This window comes from Lathyrus oleraceus, chromosome 7 (assembly GCF_024323335.1).
Source record: "Lathyrus oleraceus cultivar Zhongwan6 chromosome 7, CAAS_Psat_ZW6_1.0, whole genome shotgun sequence".
In the NCBI taxonomy this organism is placed as follows: Eukaryota; Viridiplantae; Streptophyta; class Magnoliopsida; order Fabales; family Fabaceae; genus Lathyrus; species Lathyrus oleraceus.
This window is the reverse complement of record NC_066585.1, coordinates 455,688,818-455,705,955: the sequence shown is the minus strand read 5'-3', so window position 1 is coordinate 455,705,955 and position 17,138 is coordinate 455,688,818. Positions and strand designations below refer to the sequence as shown.

The following is a 17,138-nucleotide window of genomic DNA, read 5'->3' as shown; positions in this document are numbered from 1 at the left end:
AATTGAATAAATTCAAACTATTTTCGCAAATCACATACAAACATCTAAAGACATATCTTTTACAATTTAAACTTCGGATGATAAAAGAGGAGAGGCGTACGCCTCGCCCTCTCTCGATTATTTGAATAATTGGCGTACGCCATATTGCACAAATTATCGACTTCCGACTAAAACATGCTAAATAAACTTGGATAAAGGAATAGGTGGCATACGCCTCGTTATTCCTTGAATAAGCAAGTAGGAGACGTACGCCTCACTACCGTGCATATTCAACATCCACAAACAAACTTTCAAAAATAATTCGAATGAAAAAGGAGTAGAAGGCGGACGCCTTATTACTCCTCGAAAGAATTGGACGATTGGTGTACACCACATTACTCAATCTCTCGTTGTTCAAAACATCTCCAACAAATCAAATCAAACTTCTCGCCCCCGTGCGATTGAAACCAAACCAAAACACCCAAACACATCAATTCAACTTGTCACCCCCGCGTGACCAAAACCCTTTCAAAAAGAACACTGTCAATCCTTTCTAATGCGCACGACAAACTAGTGCTAGAGCCTCCACCGAGAGTAGACAAGCCAGCGTTTAGCCGTTAGAACGCCGACCTCCACAGTCGTTCATCAAAACAAAACACACCAAATATTCGTAGTAGCCCGAACTACGAATGCTCTTATTTCCTTATTGCACCATAAGGATACGTAGGCAGGAGATTGTTGTATCTTCGCGAGCACACTAATAAAAAACCTCCCATTTCCCCCTCCTGAGGTCTTCATCCATATCTATCATCAATTCTAATTACTCGAAGCAAGCGAATAACAGTCAAATAACAGTTAAATAGAAAAATCAGACTAAGAGGTTCCCGTTGAGTACAACGGACGTGAGGGGTGCTAATACCTTCCCCTTGCGTAATCGACTCCCGAACCCGAATATGGTCGCGACGACCATTATTCCATTTTTTAAAAAGGTTTTCTCGATATTTTCCTATTCCTTCATTGGAATAAATAATGTTCGGTGGCGACTCTGTTCGAACTAACATTTTTTCCGCGTTCCATCGCGAGGGATCGCATTATCATTTTTGAGGTGCGACATCTGTTAACTGAATCAAACTCAGACCGGGTCAATTAGGCCCAAGGAAACCTGTTTTCAAACACTTACAACCCTGGATGAGGGAATCACCCAAACTTATCTTATAAAAACAATAACCCTATTCAAAGCTCTACACCTCAAAGACCACCAGGTTTTCAAGCTCAAAAACCAATCCAACCTAGGCAGGTCGTTCCTCAAAAGCCAAACCTTGAGAGAATCATGAAGAACTTCATTTTGGCCCAAACTAAGCAAAACAAAGAGTTCCTAAACCAAGATATTCATGTAAATGAACTGATGACACAATTAGGAACTAAGGTTGATTCGATAATCACTCACAATAAGATTCTTGAAACCCAAACCTCACAAATAGCACAACAACAAGCCCCCAAGGCCACACCTGGAGGGCAATTTCCTGGACAACCTCAACCCAACCCCCGAGGGCAAGCTAACGATGTTACCCTACGAAGTGGGACCTCTTATGACGAACCTGTAAAACCAAACTTGAGTGGATCAGAGGCTTATAAGAAAAATGTTGTGTCTACAAATAAAGTAGAGGAAATAGAGGGACAAAAAGACCAGGAAGTGAAAGATAAGGGAGAAGATAAAGATAAAGTTTATGTTCCACCCTCTCCTTATAAACCACCAATTCCATACCCACAAAGAATTAAACAGACCAAAATTGATAACCAATATAAAAAGTTTATAAAGGTGATCGAGAAACTCCACGTAGAAATCCCATTCACCGAAGCCGTCACCTAGATACCATCTTATGCTAAATTCCTTAAAGACATCTTGACCAACAAACGTAGGCTTGATGATCCCAAACCTTTAGAGTGCAACTCCATTGCTGAGAATAAACTTGCTAAGAAGGAGAAAGATCCCAGAAGATTTTCCATACCTTGTATTTTAGGGAATCATGTTATAGACAAAACATTCCTAGACTTGGGAGCAAGCGTAAGCTTAATGCCTTTAGCAGTTTGTAGAAGACATTCTAGTTAGAATCGGCCAACTTTATATCCCAACAGATTTCGTGGTAGTGGACATTAAAGAAGACGACGAAATCCCAATCCTCCTTGGTAGACCTTTCTTATCAACAGTGGGAGCCATAATAAATGTTAAAAAAGGAAAATTAACTTTTGAAGTAGGTGATGAAAAGATATAATTTATACTTTCCAAATTCCTAATGGCACTAGTCATAGAAGACTCATGTTATGCCATCGATATCATTGATGAATGCATAAGGGAGCTAGATCAAGAAGGACCACCCGAGACAATGAAATTTCCCTCGACTCCCATAAGAGAAGACAACTGATTTGGAATGGAGCCTTACATGGATGACAACCTTTATGAATGCTTAGCACTTACCCTGAACCATATGCCATGTCCTAAGAAACCATCTATAGAACTTAAGGAACTACCCAAGAATCTAAGATATGATTTTTTAGATGAAGAACTAAATTGCCCCGTTATAGTGAGCGCCACCTTGAATGAAGATAAAACGAATCAACTTTTAGATATCTTGCGAAAGTATACCTCAACTTTAGGATATAACATATCTGATCATAAAGGGATAAGCCCATCCGTGTGCATGCACTGGATCTTGCTGGAGGAAGATTCTAAACCTTCCAGAGAACATCAATGAAGGATAAACCCTATAATAAGCGATGTGGTTAAGAAAGAAGTACTAAAACTACTAGAGGCTGGTATAATTTATCAAATTTCAGATAGTAAGTGGGTGAGCCCTGTACATGTGGTACCTAAAAAAGGAGGTGTCATAGTTGTAGAAAATGAGAAAGGAGAGCATGTATCTAAGCGTGTGGAAAACGGTTGGCATATGTGCATCGATTATAGAAAACTAAATAAGGTAACTAGGAAAGATCATTTCCCTCTCCCATTCATAAATCAAATGCTTGAACGTCTAGCTAGACACTCTTACTTTTTCTATTTAGATAGATACTCGGAATTTTTCCAAATTCCTATTCACCCCGATGACTAAGAGAAAACAACCTTTACATGCCCTTACGGAACATTTTCCTATAGACGAATGCCATTCGGACTTTGCAATGCCCCAGCTACCTTCCAACGTTGTATGATGTCAATCTTCACAGATTTCCTTGAGGAGATTATGGAAGTTTTTATGGACGATTTCTTGGTATGCGGATTCAGTTTTGAAAACTGTCTAGCTAACCCTGAGAAAATTCTAGAAAAGATGTGTGGAAGCAAACCTTGTGCTACACTGGGAAAAATGTCACTTTATGGTTACCGAAGGAATAGTATTAGGACATATGGTCTCTGAAAAGGAATTGAGTTTGATAAAGCCAAAATAGAGGTTATAGAAAACCTCACACCACCTAAAACCATTAAGGAAGTCCGAAGCTTTCTTGGACATGCCGGTTTCTATTGACGCTTTATTAAAGACTTCTCTAGAATAACCAAACCTCTAACAAGCCTTCTAATGAAAGATGGCGAGTTTATTTTCGACGAAAAATGTATTGAAGCATTCAACCTTTTGAAACAAGCACTGATTTCCGCACCTATTATGCAACCTCCAGATTGGAACCAACCTTTTGAAATCATGTGCGATGCTAGTGATTACGCTGTTGGTGCTGTTCTAGGGCAAATAAAAGACAAGAAATTACATGTAATTTACTATGCCAGTAGAATCCTGGATGCCGCCCAACTTAACTATGCAATAACCGAGAAAGAACTCCTCGCTGTTGTTTTTGCTATTGATAAATTTCGATCTTATCTGGTCGGAGCTAAAATTATAGTTTATATAGATCATGCAGTTATTCGATACCTGTTAAGCAAGAAAGACGCTAAACCTAGGTTACTTCGATGGGTCCTTTTACTGCAAGAGTTTGACCTGGAAATTCGAGACAAGAAGGGCACGGAAAATGTAGTTGCTGACCACCTTTCTAGGCTTGAATATTTAAAACCAGATCTAGTGCCTATAAATGACGATTTTACCTATGATAGACTTATGGCTAAAATCCTAACCATTCAGGATGATGACTCCGACTTTTCAATGGATTGGAACATTGAAAAAACTCTAGCAGTGACTAACATACCTTGGTATACTGACTTTGTTAATTACCTAGTTGCTGATATCATACCCCTCGACCTTAACTACCAACAGAAGAAGAATTTTTTTAGTGATGTAAGATATTTTTATTGGGAGGAACCACTCCTTTTCAAAAGAGGGACATACAACATTTTTCGTTGCTATGTCCCTGAAGAAGAAGTAGAAAACATCATAGAACATTGTCACTCTGCACCTTATGGTGGACATGCAGGCACATCTAAGACATGCGCTAAAATTCTCCAAACTGGCCTTTACTGGCCAACATTATGGCGCGGTGTTCATGCTTACATTGTCAGATGTGATCGGTGCCAACGTACTGCGAACGTCTCAAGACGTGACGAAATGCCATTAAGAAATATTCAAGAAGTAGAAATCTTCGATGTTTGGGGGATTGATTTTGTGAGACCATTTCCATCATCGATGGGAAATAAATATATCTTAGTAGCTGTTGACTACGTGTCTAAATGGATTGAGGTTATAGCCTCACCTACAAATGACACACGAGTAGTGATTAAGTTATTCAAAAATAACATATTCCCTAGATTTGGAGTACCGCGCCTTATTATAAGTGACGGTGGATCACATTTCATATCCAAAATTTTTGATAAACTTTTAGATAAATATGGAGTTAAACATAGAGTAGCAACACCATATCACCCGCAAACTAGTGGACAAGTGGAAGTATCAAATAGGGAGATTAAGCAAATCTTAGAGAAGACGGTTTCAATATCTAGAAAAGATTGGTCTCAAAAGCTTAAAGAAGCATTATGGGCCTATAGAACCGCTTATAAAACCCCTATAGGAACCACCCCCTACCAATTAGTTTATGGAAAATCTTGTCACTTACCTTTTGAGCTAGAACACAAAGCCTATTGGGCAATTAAAACCCTAAATTTGGATTACCTAGCAGCTGGTGAAAAGCACATTCTAGACATTCATAATTTAGAAAAACTACGTCACAATGCTTATGAAAATGCCATAATATATAAAGAAAGAACTAAAGCGTGGCATGACAAGAGAATTGTAAAAAAGGATTTCAACATAGGCGATCCTGTTCTCCTTTTTAACTCCATGTTGCGACTTTTTCCTGGTAAGTTGCGCTCAAGATGGACTGGCCCTTACGAGGTCTCAAAGATCCTAAAGTCTAGAGCAGTTGAAATCAAGAACCACTCTTGTAATCCTTTCATAGTAAATGGGCAAAGGCTAAAGCACTACCAAGGAGGTGACATCCCTACTAATTACTCTTGCCGCACTCTGGTCGATCCACCTGTCCCTACTTCTCAAATATGAGTCTCTAATCGTCAAGCTAAAGACGTTAAACAAGCGCTGCGTGGGAGGAAACCCATGTTTTTTTCTCTATTTTCTCACTTTATTATTTTCTTACATTGTTTTTATTCAATGTTTTATTTATGTACTTAACTGGACTAACCTTCGTAATATTTATGTTTCAGCTTTCAGGTCCCATCACTCTCCATAGCATTCTCCACTAACCATATTTTTCAGGACGCAAATTTCCGATAATATGCATGTTGTGTTCAGGGATGAAATTTAGAGAAAGCGATATGCGGTCCTATCTGAGCGTCCCATGTTACCCACTAGGTACCCTGGCCCTGATTTAATGGAAACCTTAGGTCTTGAGGCAAGTGTGAGGTACCTATGCAATCAACTTCAATGGGAAGAACATGTTGATGCCATGCATGTAACCTACAGGAACCTAGCCCTGGAATTCTTAAGCTCCCTCAGCTATGAAGTCTACATTGGAATTGGTTTTCAGAGAGGCTATATTAACTTCAGATTGTTTGGAATTAAGTACACCTTCAATCATAAGGAGTTTGCTGAGTTACTTGGTTTTCAGTGTGCCCTTGATGCTATGCCTGAAATCCCTTTAGGCTATTTTATGCAGGATGAGATAGACAAATTCTGGAGTGATATCACAGGAGGAGGGAGCCCTGACCCTTCTACACAGTTGTCTAACATAATCCATAACCCAGTCTTCCGATACTTCTAGATGATCCTAGCCCACACTTTCCTTGGAAAGAGTGATATTGATACCCATGTGGGAGGAACTATGACACATATAACATATACCCTGGGTCTTGATAGAAAATCAGTTCACCTGTCTTCTTACTGTGGCTACACCCTGATGGATGTAACCTTCTGTTTAGATCGTGGCCTGATGAGGAGAGCCTCCTTTAACCCGAACCAATATAAGCTCCTGATCAATCATGAGACCATCTATTACTTTACTTTACCTGATCCCATGAAGACTAATGTCCATGATAAAGCAAATTGAACATACGCCTTAGAAGGCCAGGATGAGACACCTGATGTACCCAGATCCCCTCTAGTACCAGAATACCATCCCTTGCCACCATCATATAGGACCACAATTCTTTCTAATAATTTTGTCTGTAGATACGTGATGTTCACATTGAGCTTATTGAGTTGCGCAGAGAAGTGGACATCCTTCGCCAGGAGGTTACTGATCTTACCTTGCAGTTAGAGGTGTCCGATGCTACTAATGCCACGGAGGCTGATTGCCTATACCAGGAAATCAACGATCTCTATCGTCATCTAGCAGAGGCACGAGATTCCAGTCGCACTGAGGAACCATCGACGCACTGAGGACTATGTTTTCCAGCTTTTATCGCTTTATTTATTTCACATATTCAGACATATATCTATATCTATTTCCTGGTTTCTAGATTTATTTTATTTCCGCAAAGATTTGTTTTTCTCATCTTTTCCCTATGATATTATCATATCATATAATATTATTTCTTTTATGTTTCTATTTTATTGTTTCTTTAAATATTTTATTTTATTTTATTTTATTATGTTGAAAAATTAATTATATCATGCATGTACAAATACATGGAAGAAGAACATATTAGAAGTTGTTGTGCATACCCCCAAAATGACTCAAAGCAACCAAGCCTATAGACCAATTCATTAAACCGGCCCAGCAGGAACAACAAAGATGGCAGGCGCCATCTAGTCCAAGCGGCCTCCATGGGGTCTGAACTTATTTCGGACAGAATCGAAAAAAACCTCCATTTTTACCCCCAAAACTCATCTTCAACCTATCAAAACCCCCCATTTCTCCATTCCTGACCACCATTAAAACCCACTCAAATCCCATTAAATTTCCATTCAAACAAAAACCCACTACCAATCCTACTTCCATTTCCAATTTCCACCATTAAAATCCCATTTCACAATCTTCCCCTATAAAACCCATTTTTCTTCCTCATTCATCACCAAGGGCAAAAATGGAGCATTATCAAGTCACTTTTCGCAGAGGAAAACCTAGAGATAGGCAAAGGAGGATATTCGAGGAGTTGCAGACAAAGGAAATTTTCTTAACCAACATCATGCAATCCCAACAAGCCCCCTTCTTTGATTAGCAACGTCAACAAGTAAACTTTCAGAGACACTTTACCCTGATGGGGGCCACTCAAGGCTTCGTACTGGGTAACCTTCGATAGTTGCGGGAATCTGTTGCCACATTATCAGCTAGATTTGATCGATAGAGTTTTCAAGAGAGGAGCATCGTCGCTGCAGGAGTCGTCGTCCTAGGCATTCAGAGCCAGGAGGCGAGGGTACCAGTGGTTAGCAGTAGTGTCATCCAGGTTACTCTTTCCTCATCTTTTATCAAAATATTATGGATAATGTTCGGTTTAAGTGTGGGAGGAGATTTCTATGTTTCTATTTTCTTTTAATTTTTTGCATTTATCGCTTTTTAGTTTTTCTTTTAGTTTGTTAGTTTCTTTTCAATAAATTGCATGTGCTAGATGAGTTATTTGTGTAGTGTATCCTTACTTCCCCATTTCTTGAGCCTTACATAAAAAAAATTTGACAAAGAAAACAACTTTTATTTTGAAAATTTTGGGCTTTTAGACAAGTTTAGGATATGATGTTAAAGACTTGGGAAAACTTTAAAATAAAATAGATATCGTCTCAACACCGTAAGCTTCTTTACTTTGGAAACTGATCTCAATACTTACTATATTATAGCCTTAATTTTAATCCCAAATAATAAAGCCCTTAAGTAGTTTATTTTAGCAGTCAGCTCCGGCTTAAGCATACTCTACGTAAGGAAACCGATGAAAATAAGTGAATGATTATAAAATTCTTGTATGCCAAAAAATAAATAAAAAATACCCATTGTTAGTTGGTTCAGAGGTACTCGGTGCTAAACTTGGTAGGGAGGATTACAATCTGATCCCCCACAGCTACAATAGGGAAAACAAAGGGTTTACACCAATTATGTACCAGAGCCCCATGCAAAAAGAAAAAAATGATAAAATAAAATACCCATTGTTAGTTGGTTCAGAGGGATCTGATGCTGAACTTGGTAGGGCGGATTACGGTTCGATCCCCTGCAACTGCAATTGGGTAAAATAAAAAGGGTTACCAAACTTATGTACCAGAACCCTATGTAAAAGGATCAGAATCACTAACCGGTCACCTTACTATGAGTATGTACGAATAACAGACTTAATGTGATTGTGCATGAATGAAAAGGGATTTAAAAAAAAGGGATGAAAAAGGTAGGCTTAAGTATAGTAACATGATATGGATTGGTTTGTATAGGAAAAAAGCTTATGATCACATTTGCGGGAAGTGTAGCCCCAATATTTTTGGTTCATCAGTTAGTACCTATCAACACATCCTTGGTTGAGCTTAGAATCTTTTAGCCTAAAGTGAATACTTGTATGTTACCGTTTTTTTTCTTTCGTGATCCATAAAAGTTTTGCTTAAGGACAAACAAAAGTTCAAGTGTGGGAGAATTTGATAACACTGAAACACAATATGTATTTGACTCGGATTGCACATGCTTATTAGGTTTTTATTGTCATTTTCTTGTGTTATGTTTGCTTTTTGTCCTATTTTCAGGTACTTTTCCCTACAAGAGCCTTTTGTGAAGAAACGAAGCCAAACGAGCAAAAAATAGAAGTTTTAATGGAAAATTATACACATGGCGTCCAACATGGCGGCCGCCAAGGGGGTGCCATGACGTATAAGCTGTCAACCGATGGTAACTGCCATGTTCCCATGATCCTTTCATTTTGTTCACATGGAGGGCGCCATGGTGGGGATGGCGGACGCCATCTTTGTTGGCTCATTCCCACTAAGGATAGTTGGAGGGCAGCTTTGTCTTTTCCTAGCTTTTCAGAATCTCTATAAATAGGCATCTTCATCTCACTCACCAGGTATCCAACTTAGTTCACAACACTAAGCCTAAAGTTCACCATTGTAAAAGCGATAATCCATCACATCAGGGAGGTTATCGCACTTGAGTTGTAGTTAGGTTGGAGCACTGTACAAATAAGCTTTCCGCCATTTTACTTTCCAGTCAAAGTTTACTTTCCAATCAAGTTTACTTTCCAGTGTACCAGATTAAAGTCTCTGATTTAGAGCAGGTTTCTTATTCAAGTTTATTTGCATTTACATTTTATTTATCTTGCATGCTTTACTTTATTTACTTGTCTGTCTTTCTATTACCTACTTGTTTATTAACTTGCACATTTTATTTGCCTGTTCTTTTAAACATGATTAATTCTACTATGTTGGTTTCTATTTCCATGTCTGACTAAATCTTTAATGGATAGGATGTAAGGAACTTCGTTAAGATGATACTCCATAATTTGTATCTATAGAAATGCTTTAGGGGCTATTTTGATTTTAACACAAGTTTTCAGTACTTATTTTGATCGGTAACTACGAAAGTAGAGCCGAGATATAGTTGGGTAAGATCGAAAGCCGTCCAACTCTTAAAGATAAACTTGGTTAGTTTTAACAGGTCAAAAGTAGCGAAAGCACTCTGTCCGATTAATTAGTAATTTTTAACACTATTAGAAAACGATTTTGAAACTATTTTTGGATGCGTTTGTAGGTTTAAAATCCGGATCCTTGAGCGAAAGCCATGAATCTCTTTTAAGTTAAACTTTCCAAATCAAAATCACTTTGTAACTATGTCAAGAATTAAATTTCTCAAAAATAGGTTTACTATTTTAACGCAAGAAGCACCCTTCATAAGTGACAATGAATGGCATTAATTAGAGAGTAAACTCGGTTATGAATACGCAAAAACGACAATTCCTGTTAAATTAATTATTCTCAAAGTAGAAAATATTGCCCCATAAGTAGTTCTATTTAGAAACAATTGGAGTATTTCCTAACTAATGTGAATTACATCCGAGCCTGCATTTTTTATCTGAATTTATTTACTTCATTATTTCCTTTTTTGTGTACGTAAATTTACTTATTTGATATGCCTTAGATAAACACCGTAACAATAGAAATCGATAGATTGATAATTTGGTCTCTGTGGGAACGATAATCTTTTGTATTACTTTGATGTGTTATGTATACTTGCGGATAGCAAACACATCATCACTTTGGAGTCAGTGGCTCATGCACTGCATTGGCAACAAATTCAGGTCAATGACGAGTTCCGTATCTTAGGAAAATTTAAAAGGAATAATCCACCTATGTTCAAGGGTAGATATGACACAGAGGGAACTCATGCATGTCTGAAAGAGATTGATTTTTTTTCGAGTAATGGCATATACTAAGGAGCATAAGGTATTGTTTGGTACTCACATGTTATATGAGGAAGCTAAGGATTGGTTGGATAACACACGCCAAAGACTAGAGGTTACTGGTATTTAGATTACCTGGGTTGAATTTAGTGCATAGTTTCTAGAGAAGTACTTCCTTGAGGATGTGCGTAGCAAGGACGAGATTGAATTCCTTGAGTTGAAGCAAGCAAATTCAATGGTTGTAGAGTATGCTGCAAAGTTTGAGAAGCTAGTGAAATTCTGTCTGCATTATAATAGTGATGTTGCAATGGGTTCTAAGTTCATCGAGTTTGAGAGCAAGTTGCGTCCCGAGATCAAATAGGTTGTTGGTTACTAAGAGATTTTTCGGTTTTCTGTATTGGTGAATAGATGCAGAAAATTCATGATAAAGATATCATAGCTTGATCTGCTCACTACAAGAGTATTAGTGAAAAGAAAGGGAAGGGTCAATTTTGAGGAAAGCCGTATGTGACTACTGTTGACAAAGGAGAACAGAAAGCTTATTTTGAGAATAAGCCAAGTGGGATAGGAGCTCCTGCTTTGGTCTAGTGTTATAGGTGTGGTCTGATAGGTCATCTTGACAATGAGTGCTCCAGGGATGAGAAAAATTGTTACAAGTGTGGGAAGATAGGGCACCTCATCGCTGATTGTAAGAGTAATGTCGTGACTTGCTACAATTGTGGGGATAAATGCCATATCAGTACTAATTTCCAGAAGCCAAAGAAGGCCTAGTCTAGGGGAATGGTTTTTTCCTTGTCGGGGACAGAGAACACTAGTGTTAATAGGTTGATTCGAGATACATGTTTTATCAATATTATCCCTCTGATTTCTATTATTAACATGGGTGCAACATATTCTCTTATTTCGCTTGATTGTTCTAATAGAGTAGATTTAAAGTTATCTTATATGGTTAGAAGTATGGTTATTGATACATAGCCAATGGTTCAGACTTCATTGGTGTGTTTGGAGTGTCCACTGACTATTTATGGTAAGAGTTTTACGACGAACTTAGTTTATCTACAGTTGAGTCAGCTTGATGTTATCCTTGGAATGAATTGGTTGAAGTTCAACTGTGTCCATATCAACTATTTTTCCTAGACTGTGATGTTTCTAGAGATGGGAGGGAATGGAGATTTGATGTTTCTATTTGCCAAGAAAGTAGAAGAATTCTTGAAAGAGGAGACGCAAGTGTTCTCCTTGTTTGCTTCTTTGGGAATCAACAGTAAAGCTGTGATGGGAGAGCTGCCTGTTGTGTGTGATTTTCCTGAAGTGTTTCTCGATGATATCATATGTTTTCCACCAGAGCGTGAGGTGGAGTTTTCTATAGGCTTATAATCTGGTACTAGTCTTGTATCAATGGATGCTTATAGAATGTCCTCTCCAGAGATGAGTGAGTTGAAGAAGCAATTAGAAGAGCTGCTTGAGAAGCAGTTTTTCTGACTGAGTGTTTCACTGTGGGGAGCGCCAATGTTATTAGTTAAGAAGAATGATGCTAGCATGAGGTTATGCATTGATTTCCAACAACTAAATAAAGTTACAATCAAGAACAAGTATCCACTTCCGAGAATCGATGATCTAATGATCAGTTAGTTGGCACTTGTATTTTAAGCAAGATTGATTTGCAGTCAGATGAGGATCATGCGGAGCATCTGAGGATCATATTACATACCTTGGAAGAAAAGAAGTTGTATGCAAAGTTATCTAAGTGTGAGTTATGGCGGAAGGAAGTGAGTTTCTTAGGCCATGTAATTTCTAATGGAGGTATTGTTGTTGATCTATCGAAGGTTGATGCTCTGTTACAATGGGAAACTCCAAAGTCTATTACTAAGATAATTTTTGTCTAGTTTTGGCTAGTTAATACAAAAGGTTTATTGAAGGATTTTCGAAGTTGGAAATGCATTTGACTCGAAAGGGTCAAGCATATTTGTGGGATTCTTTGTATGAATTGAGTTTTATAGAGCTCAAGAAGAAGATGATGTCTGCTCCAATATTGACTTTGCTGAATCCGAGTGAGTCTTTTGTTATGTATTGTGTTGCTTGGATGATAGGTTTAGGTGGTCTACTGATGCAAAAGATACAGGTTATGGCTTATGCTTCTAGACAGTTAAAGGTTCAAGAGAGGAACTATCCTATGCATGATCTGGCATTAGAAGCCGTTGTGTTAGTACTTAAGATTTAGAGGCACTACTTGTTTGGTTCCAGATTTGAAGTGTTCAGTGATCACAAGAGTTTGAAGTACATATTTGATCAGAAAGAGTTGAATATAAGGCAGAGGAGGTGGCTCAAATTTTTGAAGGACTATGATTTTTGTTTGAATTACCACCATGGTAAAGCCAACATCTTAGCTAATGCTTTGAGTAGGAAGTCGTTGCATATATCGATGCTTATGGTTTGAGAGTTGGAGTTGATTAAACAATTATGAGATATATGTTTAGTGTGTGAAAGGACATATAATAGCATGAGGTTAGGCATGTTAAATCTGACTAGTGGTATTCTTGAAGAGATCAGAGTAGGCCAAAACATCGACTTAGGATTGGTTGACCAGTTGGTGTCGATTAACCAAGGCCAAGGTGGTGATTTCAGAATCGACGAGAATGGTGTGATGAGATTCCGAGATAAAGTATGATTACCATATGTGTCAGAACATAAGAAGAGTATTCTTGAGGAAGGTCACATGAGTGGCTTGAGTATTCATCCCAGTTCAACTAAAATGTATAAATACTTGAAGAAGTTTTTTTGGTGGCCAAGAACGAAGAAGGAAATTATTGAGTCCGTGTATGCTTATTTGACTTGTCAAAAGTCAAAGATTGAGCATCAGAAGTCGTTGTGTTTGATGCAGGAGTTGTTTATCCCTGAGTGGAAGTGTGACATCATTTAGATGGACTTTGTATCTGGTTTTCCCCAGACAATGAATAATTGTGATACCATTTGGGTAATTATGGATAGGTTGACTAAATCGACGCACTTCATTCTGATTCGAATTAACTATCCATTAAAGAGGCTAACAAAGCTATATGTTGAGAAAATTGTCAGTTTGCATGGGATTCCATCAAGGATTATAACTGACAGGGATCCAATATTTACGTTGAGGTTCTGGGAGAATTTACATAAAGATTTAGGTACAAAGTTATGTTTGAGTTCTGCCTACCGCCTGTAAATGGATGGTCAGACAGAAAGGACTATCCAATCCTTAGAAGAATTGTTGAAGGCTTGTGTGCTAGAACAAGGAGGTGCTTGGGATAACTTTTTACCATTGATTGAGTTTACCTACAAAACTAGATTCCATCGTTTGAGGCACTTTATGGTTGAAGGTGTAGAACACCTTTGTGTTGGTAAGAGTTGGGAGAGGGTGTTGTGATTGGGCCGAAGATTGTCCAACAGATCACTGAGAAGATCAAAGTGATCTCAGAGAAGATAAGAGCTTCACAAAGTTTCCATAAGAGTTATCATGATAAGCGAAAGAAAGAACTTGAGTTCTAAGTGGGGGATCACGTGTTTCTGAGAGTTACTCTAGTAATTATTGTTGGTCGAGCATTGAAATCTCGAAAGCTCAGTCTGCGTTTCATCAGTCCTTACCAGATGTTGCAAAGGATAGGAGAAATGTCTATCAGATTGCTTTACCGCTGTCGCTTGCTAATCTTCATAATGTGTTTCATGTGTCTTAGTCGAGGAGATAAATTTCGGATCTGTCTCATGTGATCCAAGTGGATGACGTGTAGGTGAGAGATAACCTGAATGTTGAGGCATCACCCATATGGATAGAGTATCTGGAAGTGAAGTAGTTACGTGGTAAGGAGATTACCTTAGTGAAGGTAGCTTGGGGAGGACCAGCTGGTTGAAACGTGACTTGGGAGCTTGAGAGCTAAATGAGGGAGTCGTATCCGAATCTGCTTACTTAAGGTAATTTTCGAGGGAGAAAATTCTTTAAGTGGGGGAGAGTTGAAACATCCCAATTTTTTTTAGTTATTATCTTAATTGATTTATTTATATTTTAATTTAATTATCATGTGTGATAAAATTGAATTAATCTGGGTGTTAGTGGTGTCGATCTCAAGATAAGAGTGTATGAGTAATTAGAGATTGGTAGAAGTGAGTTAGAATTAGTAGGAATTATTTTAGCAATTAAAATAAAAATATTTTATTTTAATTTAATTAATTAAATATAAAATAGAGAGTTTGAGGTCGAATTGAGAATTATGAAAAATAGAGGGGTAGAAAGGAGTGAGAATATTAGTAAGTGAGAGGTGAGTTTATAATTTTAACTAAATTACCCTAATTATGTAAATTAGGAGATAACCTAGGTTTAGATGAGGATTTCAAACAGTATATGAAAACAAACTTAGAGAGGAAGAGGCTAGAAGAATAAGAGGAGAGGAAAAGCTTAGAGTTTTAGGAAGAAGCCTCACCAAACCAGAATTTTCATTGCTGTTAGGATAACTAGGTAAGGGGGGATAACCACCTTAATAATGGGTATATGCATGAGGGAAAAAATTGAGGAGTCCTTAACCTCCAATAGGGCCTTGGGGTTTTAATAAAATTATGGTATGGATAATTGGTTTGCTGTATATTAGGATGTTTGGTGATGAAATTCAAGTGCATGACATATGACAAATTATGTTTTGATGTGTTATCATATAATCACAATTGTTGTTATTTTGAAGGTTTTGGGAATAACATGATTTTATGAAAACCATGAACTAAATGTATGATTTAATGAAATTGGATGTTGTTGATGAACATATAAAATGTGTGTAATGTTTTTGGATCGATTTTGGAAGTCTGAATTGAGAATTTAGAGTTTTGCCTTGAACTCCATGAAGAAGACGAAATTCTACAATTCTCAGGGCGTTGACGGGTGTCACGACCGTGATGAGTAACCCGTCATGCTACCCAAGATTGTCTTCCAAGTCGGTCGTCACCTGAGTGATGTTTTGGAGTTTTGAGGTCGGTGAATGGGGTTACTACTGTGACAGGTAACCCGTCAGAAGCCTGTTGTAAGCGTAAATACTTGTTTTGATGATATTAAAATGCAAATTTCAATTTTTTGAATTTTGTGGATGTTTTGGGTACTGTCATGTTCCATTAGCTACTGTTTAAATGATGTTTGACATGACTTAACGATTAAACATGATTTTTAATCTTGACTTACAAAGTAATTGGTGAATGATGGATATGTGCATATGCGATGATGATGTTGTGATAATTTCTGTGAATTATGATGATGATATGTTACTGTATAAGCATAAATTATGTTGTGTAATTGTGAGTATGTTGTTGTGGGATGATAGTTCGCGAGGGAAACTATTATTGATGGGTGAATGCATGTTTTGTTTATTTTCAGGAGATGACTTTTAACATTATGTTGTTGTTGCATTGATGTGTTATGACATGCATTCATCATGTCATTGTTTTTTATGAAAGAGGCAAGTTGCAATTCGAGTAAGGTGAATTGGTGACTTGCCCCGAATTCAAGAAGGGTGGATTCAGGGTTCGAGCATGATGTGACACCACATGCATGAGTAAGGTCGATGTTGTGATTCTCATTTCATAATTTGAATGATGAATATGTAATTTTTTGTGTATGTTGGTGGATTAGATGTGAGAATGATGTTGCATGATTGTTGTTGTATGAGAAAAAGTTTGAATTCTACCTTGTAGTTTATACCGTTAATTCATTGATGTGAATTCTCACTCCATCTGCTTTGATGTTGTCCACCATGGACATCTTGTAGATACTCAGGAGTATAGTTGCTGCTGTGAGTGGGAAATAGCTCTTGGATTTTATTTTCATTAGTTGTCGTTTTTATTTTAGTCGGTATGCTCTGATTCTGTAACACTGGGAGTGAACGATGTTTCTTTTATTATGTTTGATGTCGACTTCTATGTCTCATAAAAGTTTAATAACTATTATGTGTGTTGTTTTGAAGTTGTTGAGAGTGACATATTGAAATCCTTTTTGAAATCATTTGTGAAAAATTAAGTCTTTATAAGACCCAATTTAAGTTGATATGTTTTATTACTGCGATAATGTAATTCCGCTGCGATGATACCCTAAGTGAAGGTGAGTATGCGATGACACGTGTTGTTTATTGTTTATTTTTTGCTGCGTGTTTTTTAAAGGTCTATGTGTTGTTGAAGGATTGTCATTGGTGACGTCTTAAATTGTCGAGTAATCTTTTATTTATAAGTTTTGGGGTTTAAGGAGTTACATGGAGCCCCTTACCTAGCACACTCCGCTAGGGACAAGGTATAAATATCTTCGTAAAGGGTTATAAGGTACACAATACGCAATCTCTAACTTCTACTTTCACTATTACCTATCTTGAACCCTAACTGACTTGGGTGTTAGAGTGTTAACAATGAAAGCACCCCCTTA

At 37.6% G+C, this 17,138-nt stretch overlaps 2 protein-coding genes across 2 annotated transcripts; both read left to right on the top strand.

Moving 5' to 3' along the window:
* The first annotated feature begins 1,309 nt into the window (after positions 1-1,309).
* LOC127104339 (uncharacterized) lies at positions 1,310-1,849 on the top strand. The gene has a single exon (XM_051041524.1). It carries the CDS (start codon positions 1,310-1,312, stop codon positions 1,847-1,849), a length of 540 nt encoding a protein of 179 aa, XP_050897481.1.
* A 10,029-nt stretch (positions 1,850-11,878) lies between these two features.
* On the top strand, positions 11,879-12,941 carry LOC127104338 (uncharacterized). Its single transcript, XM_051041523.1, has 3 exons — positions 11,879-12,073; positions 12,388-12,523; positions 12,640-12,941. The coding sequence occupies exons 1-3, from the start codon at positions 11,879-11,881 to the stop codon at positions 12,939-12,941; spliced, it is 633 nt and encodes a 210-aa protein (XP_050897480.1).
* The last annotated feature ends 4,197 nt before the right edge of the window (positions 12,942-17,138 follow it).

Bases quoted from the DNA above. Each gene is read 5' to 3' on its own strand.
- LOC127104338 (XM_051041523.1), top strand. From the start codon at position 11,879: ATGGGAGGGAATGGAGATTTGATGTTTCTATTTGCCAAGAAAGTAGAA. The intron at 12,074-12,387 runs GTGGAGTTTTCT...ATTGATTTGCAG, and splicing joins GTTTTCCACCAGAGCGTGAG to TCAGATGAGGATCATGCGGA. The intron at 12,524-12,639 runs GTATTGTTGTTG...GGTTTATTGAAG, and splicing joins CCATGTAATTTCTAATGGAG to GATTTTCGAAGTTGGAAATG.
- LOC127104339 (XM_051041524.1), top strand. From the start codon at position 1,310: ATGAAGAACTTCATTTTGGCCCAAACTAAGCAAAACAAAGAGTTCCTA.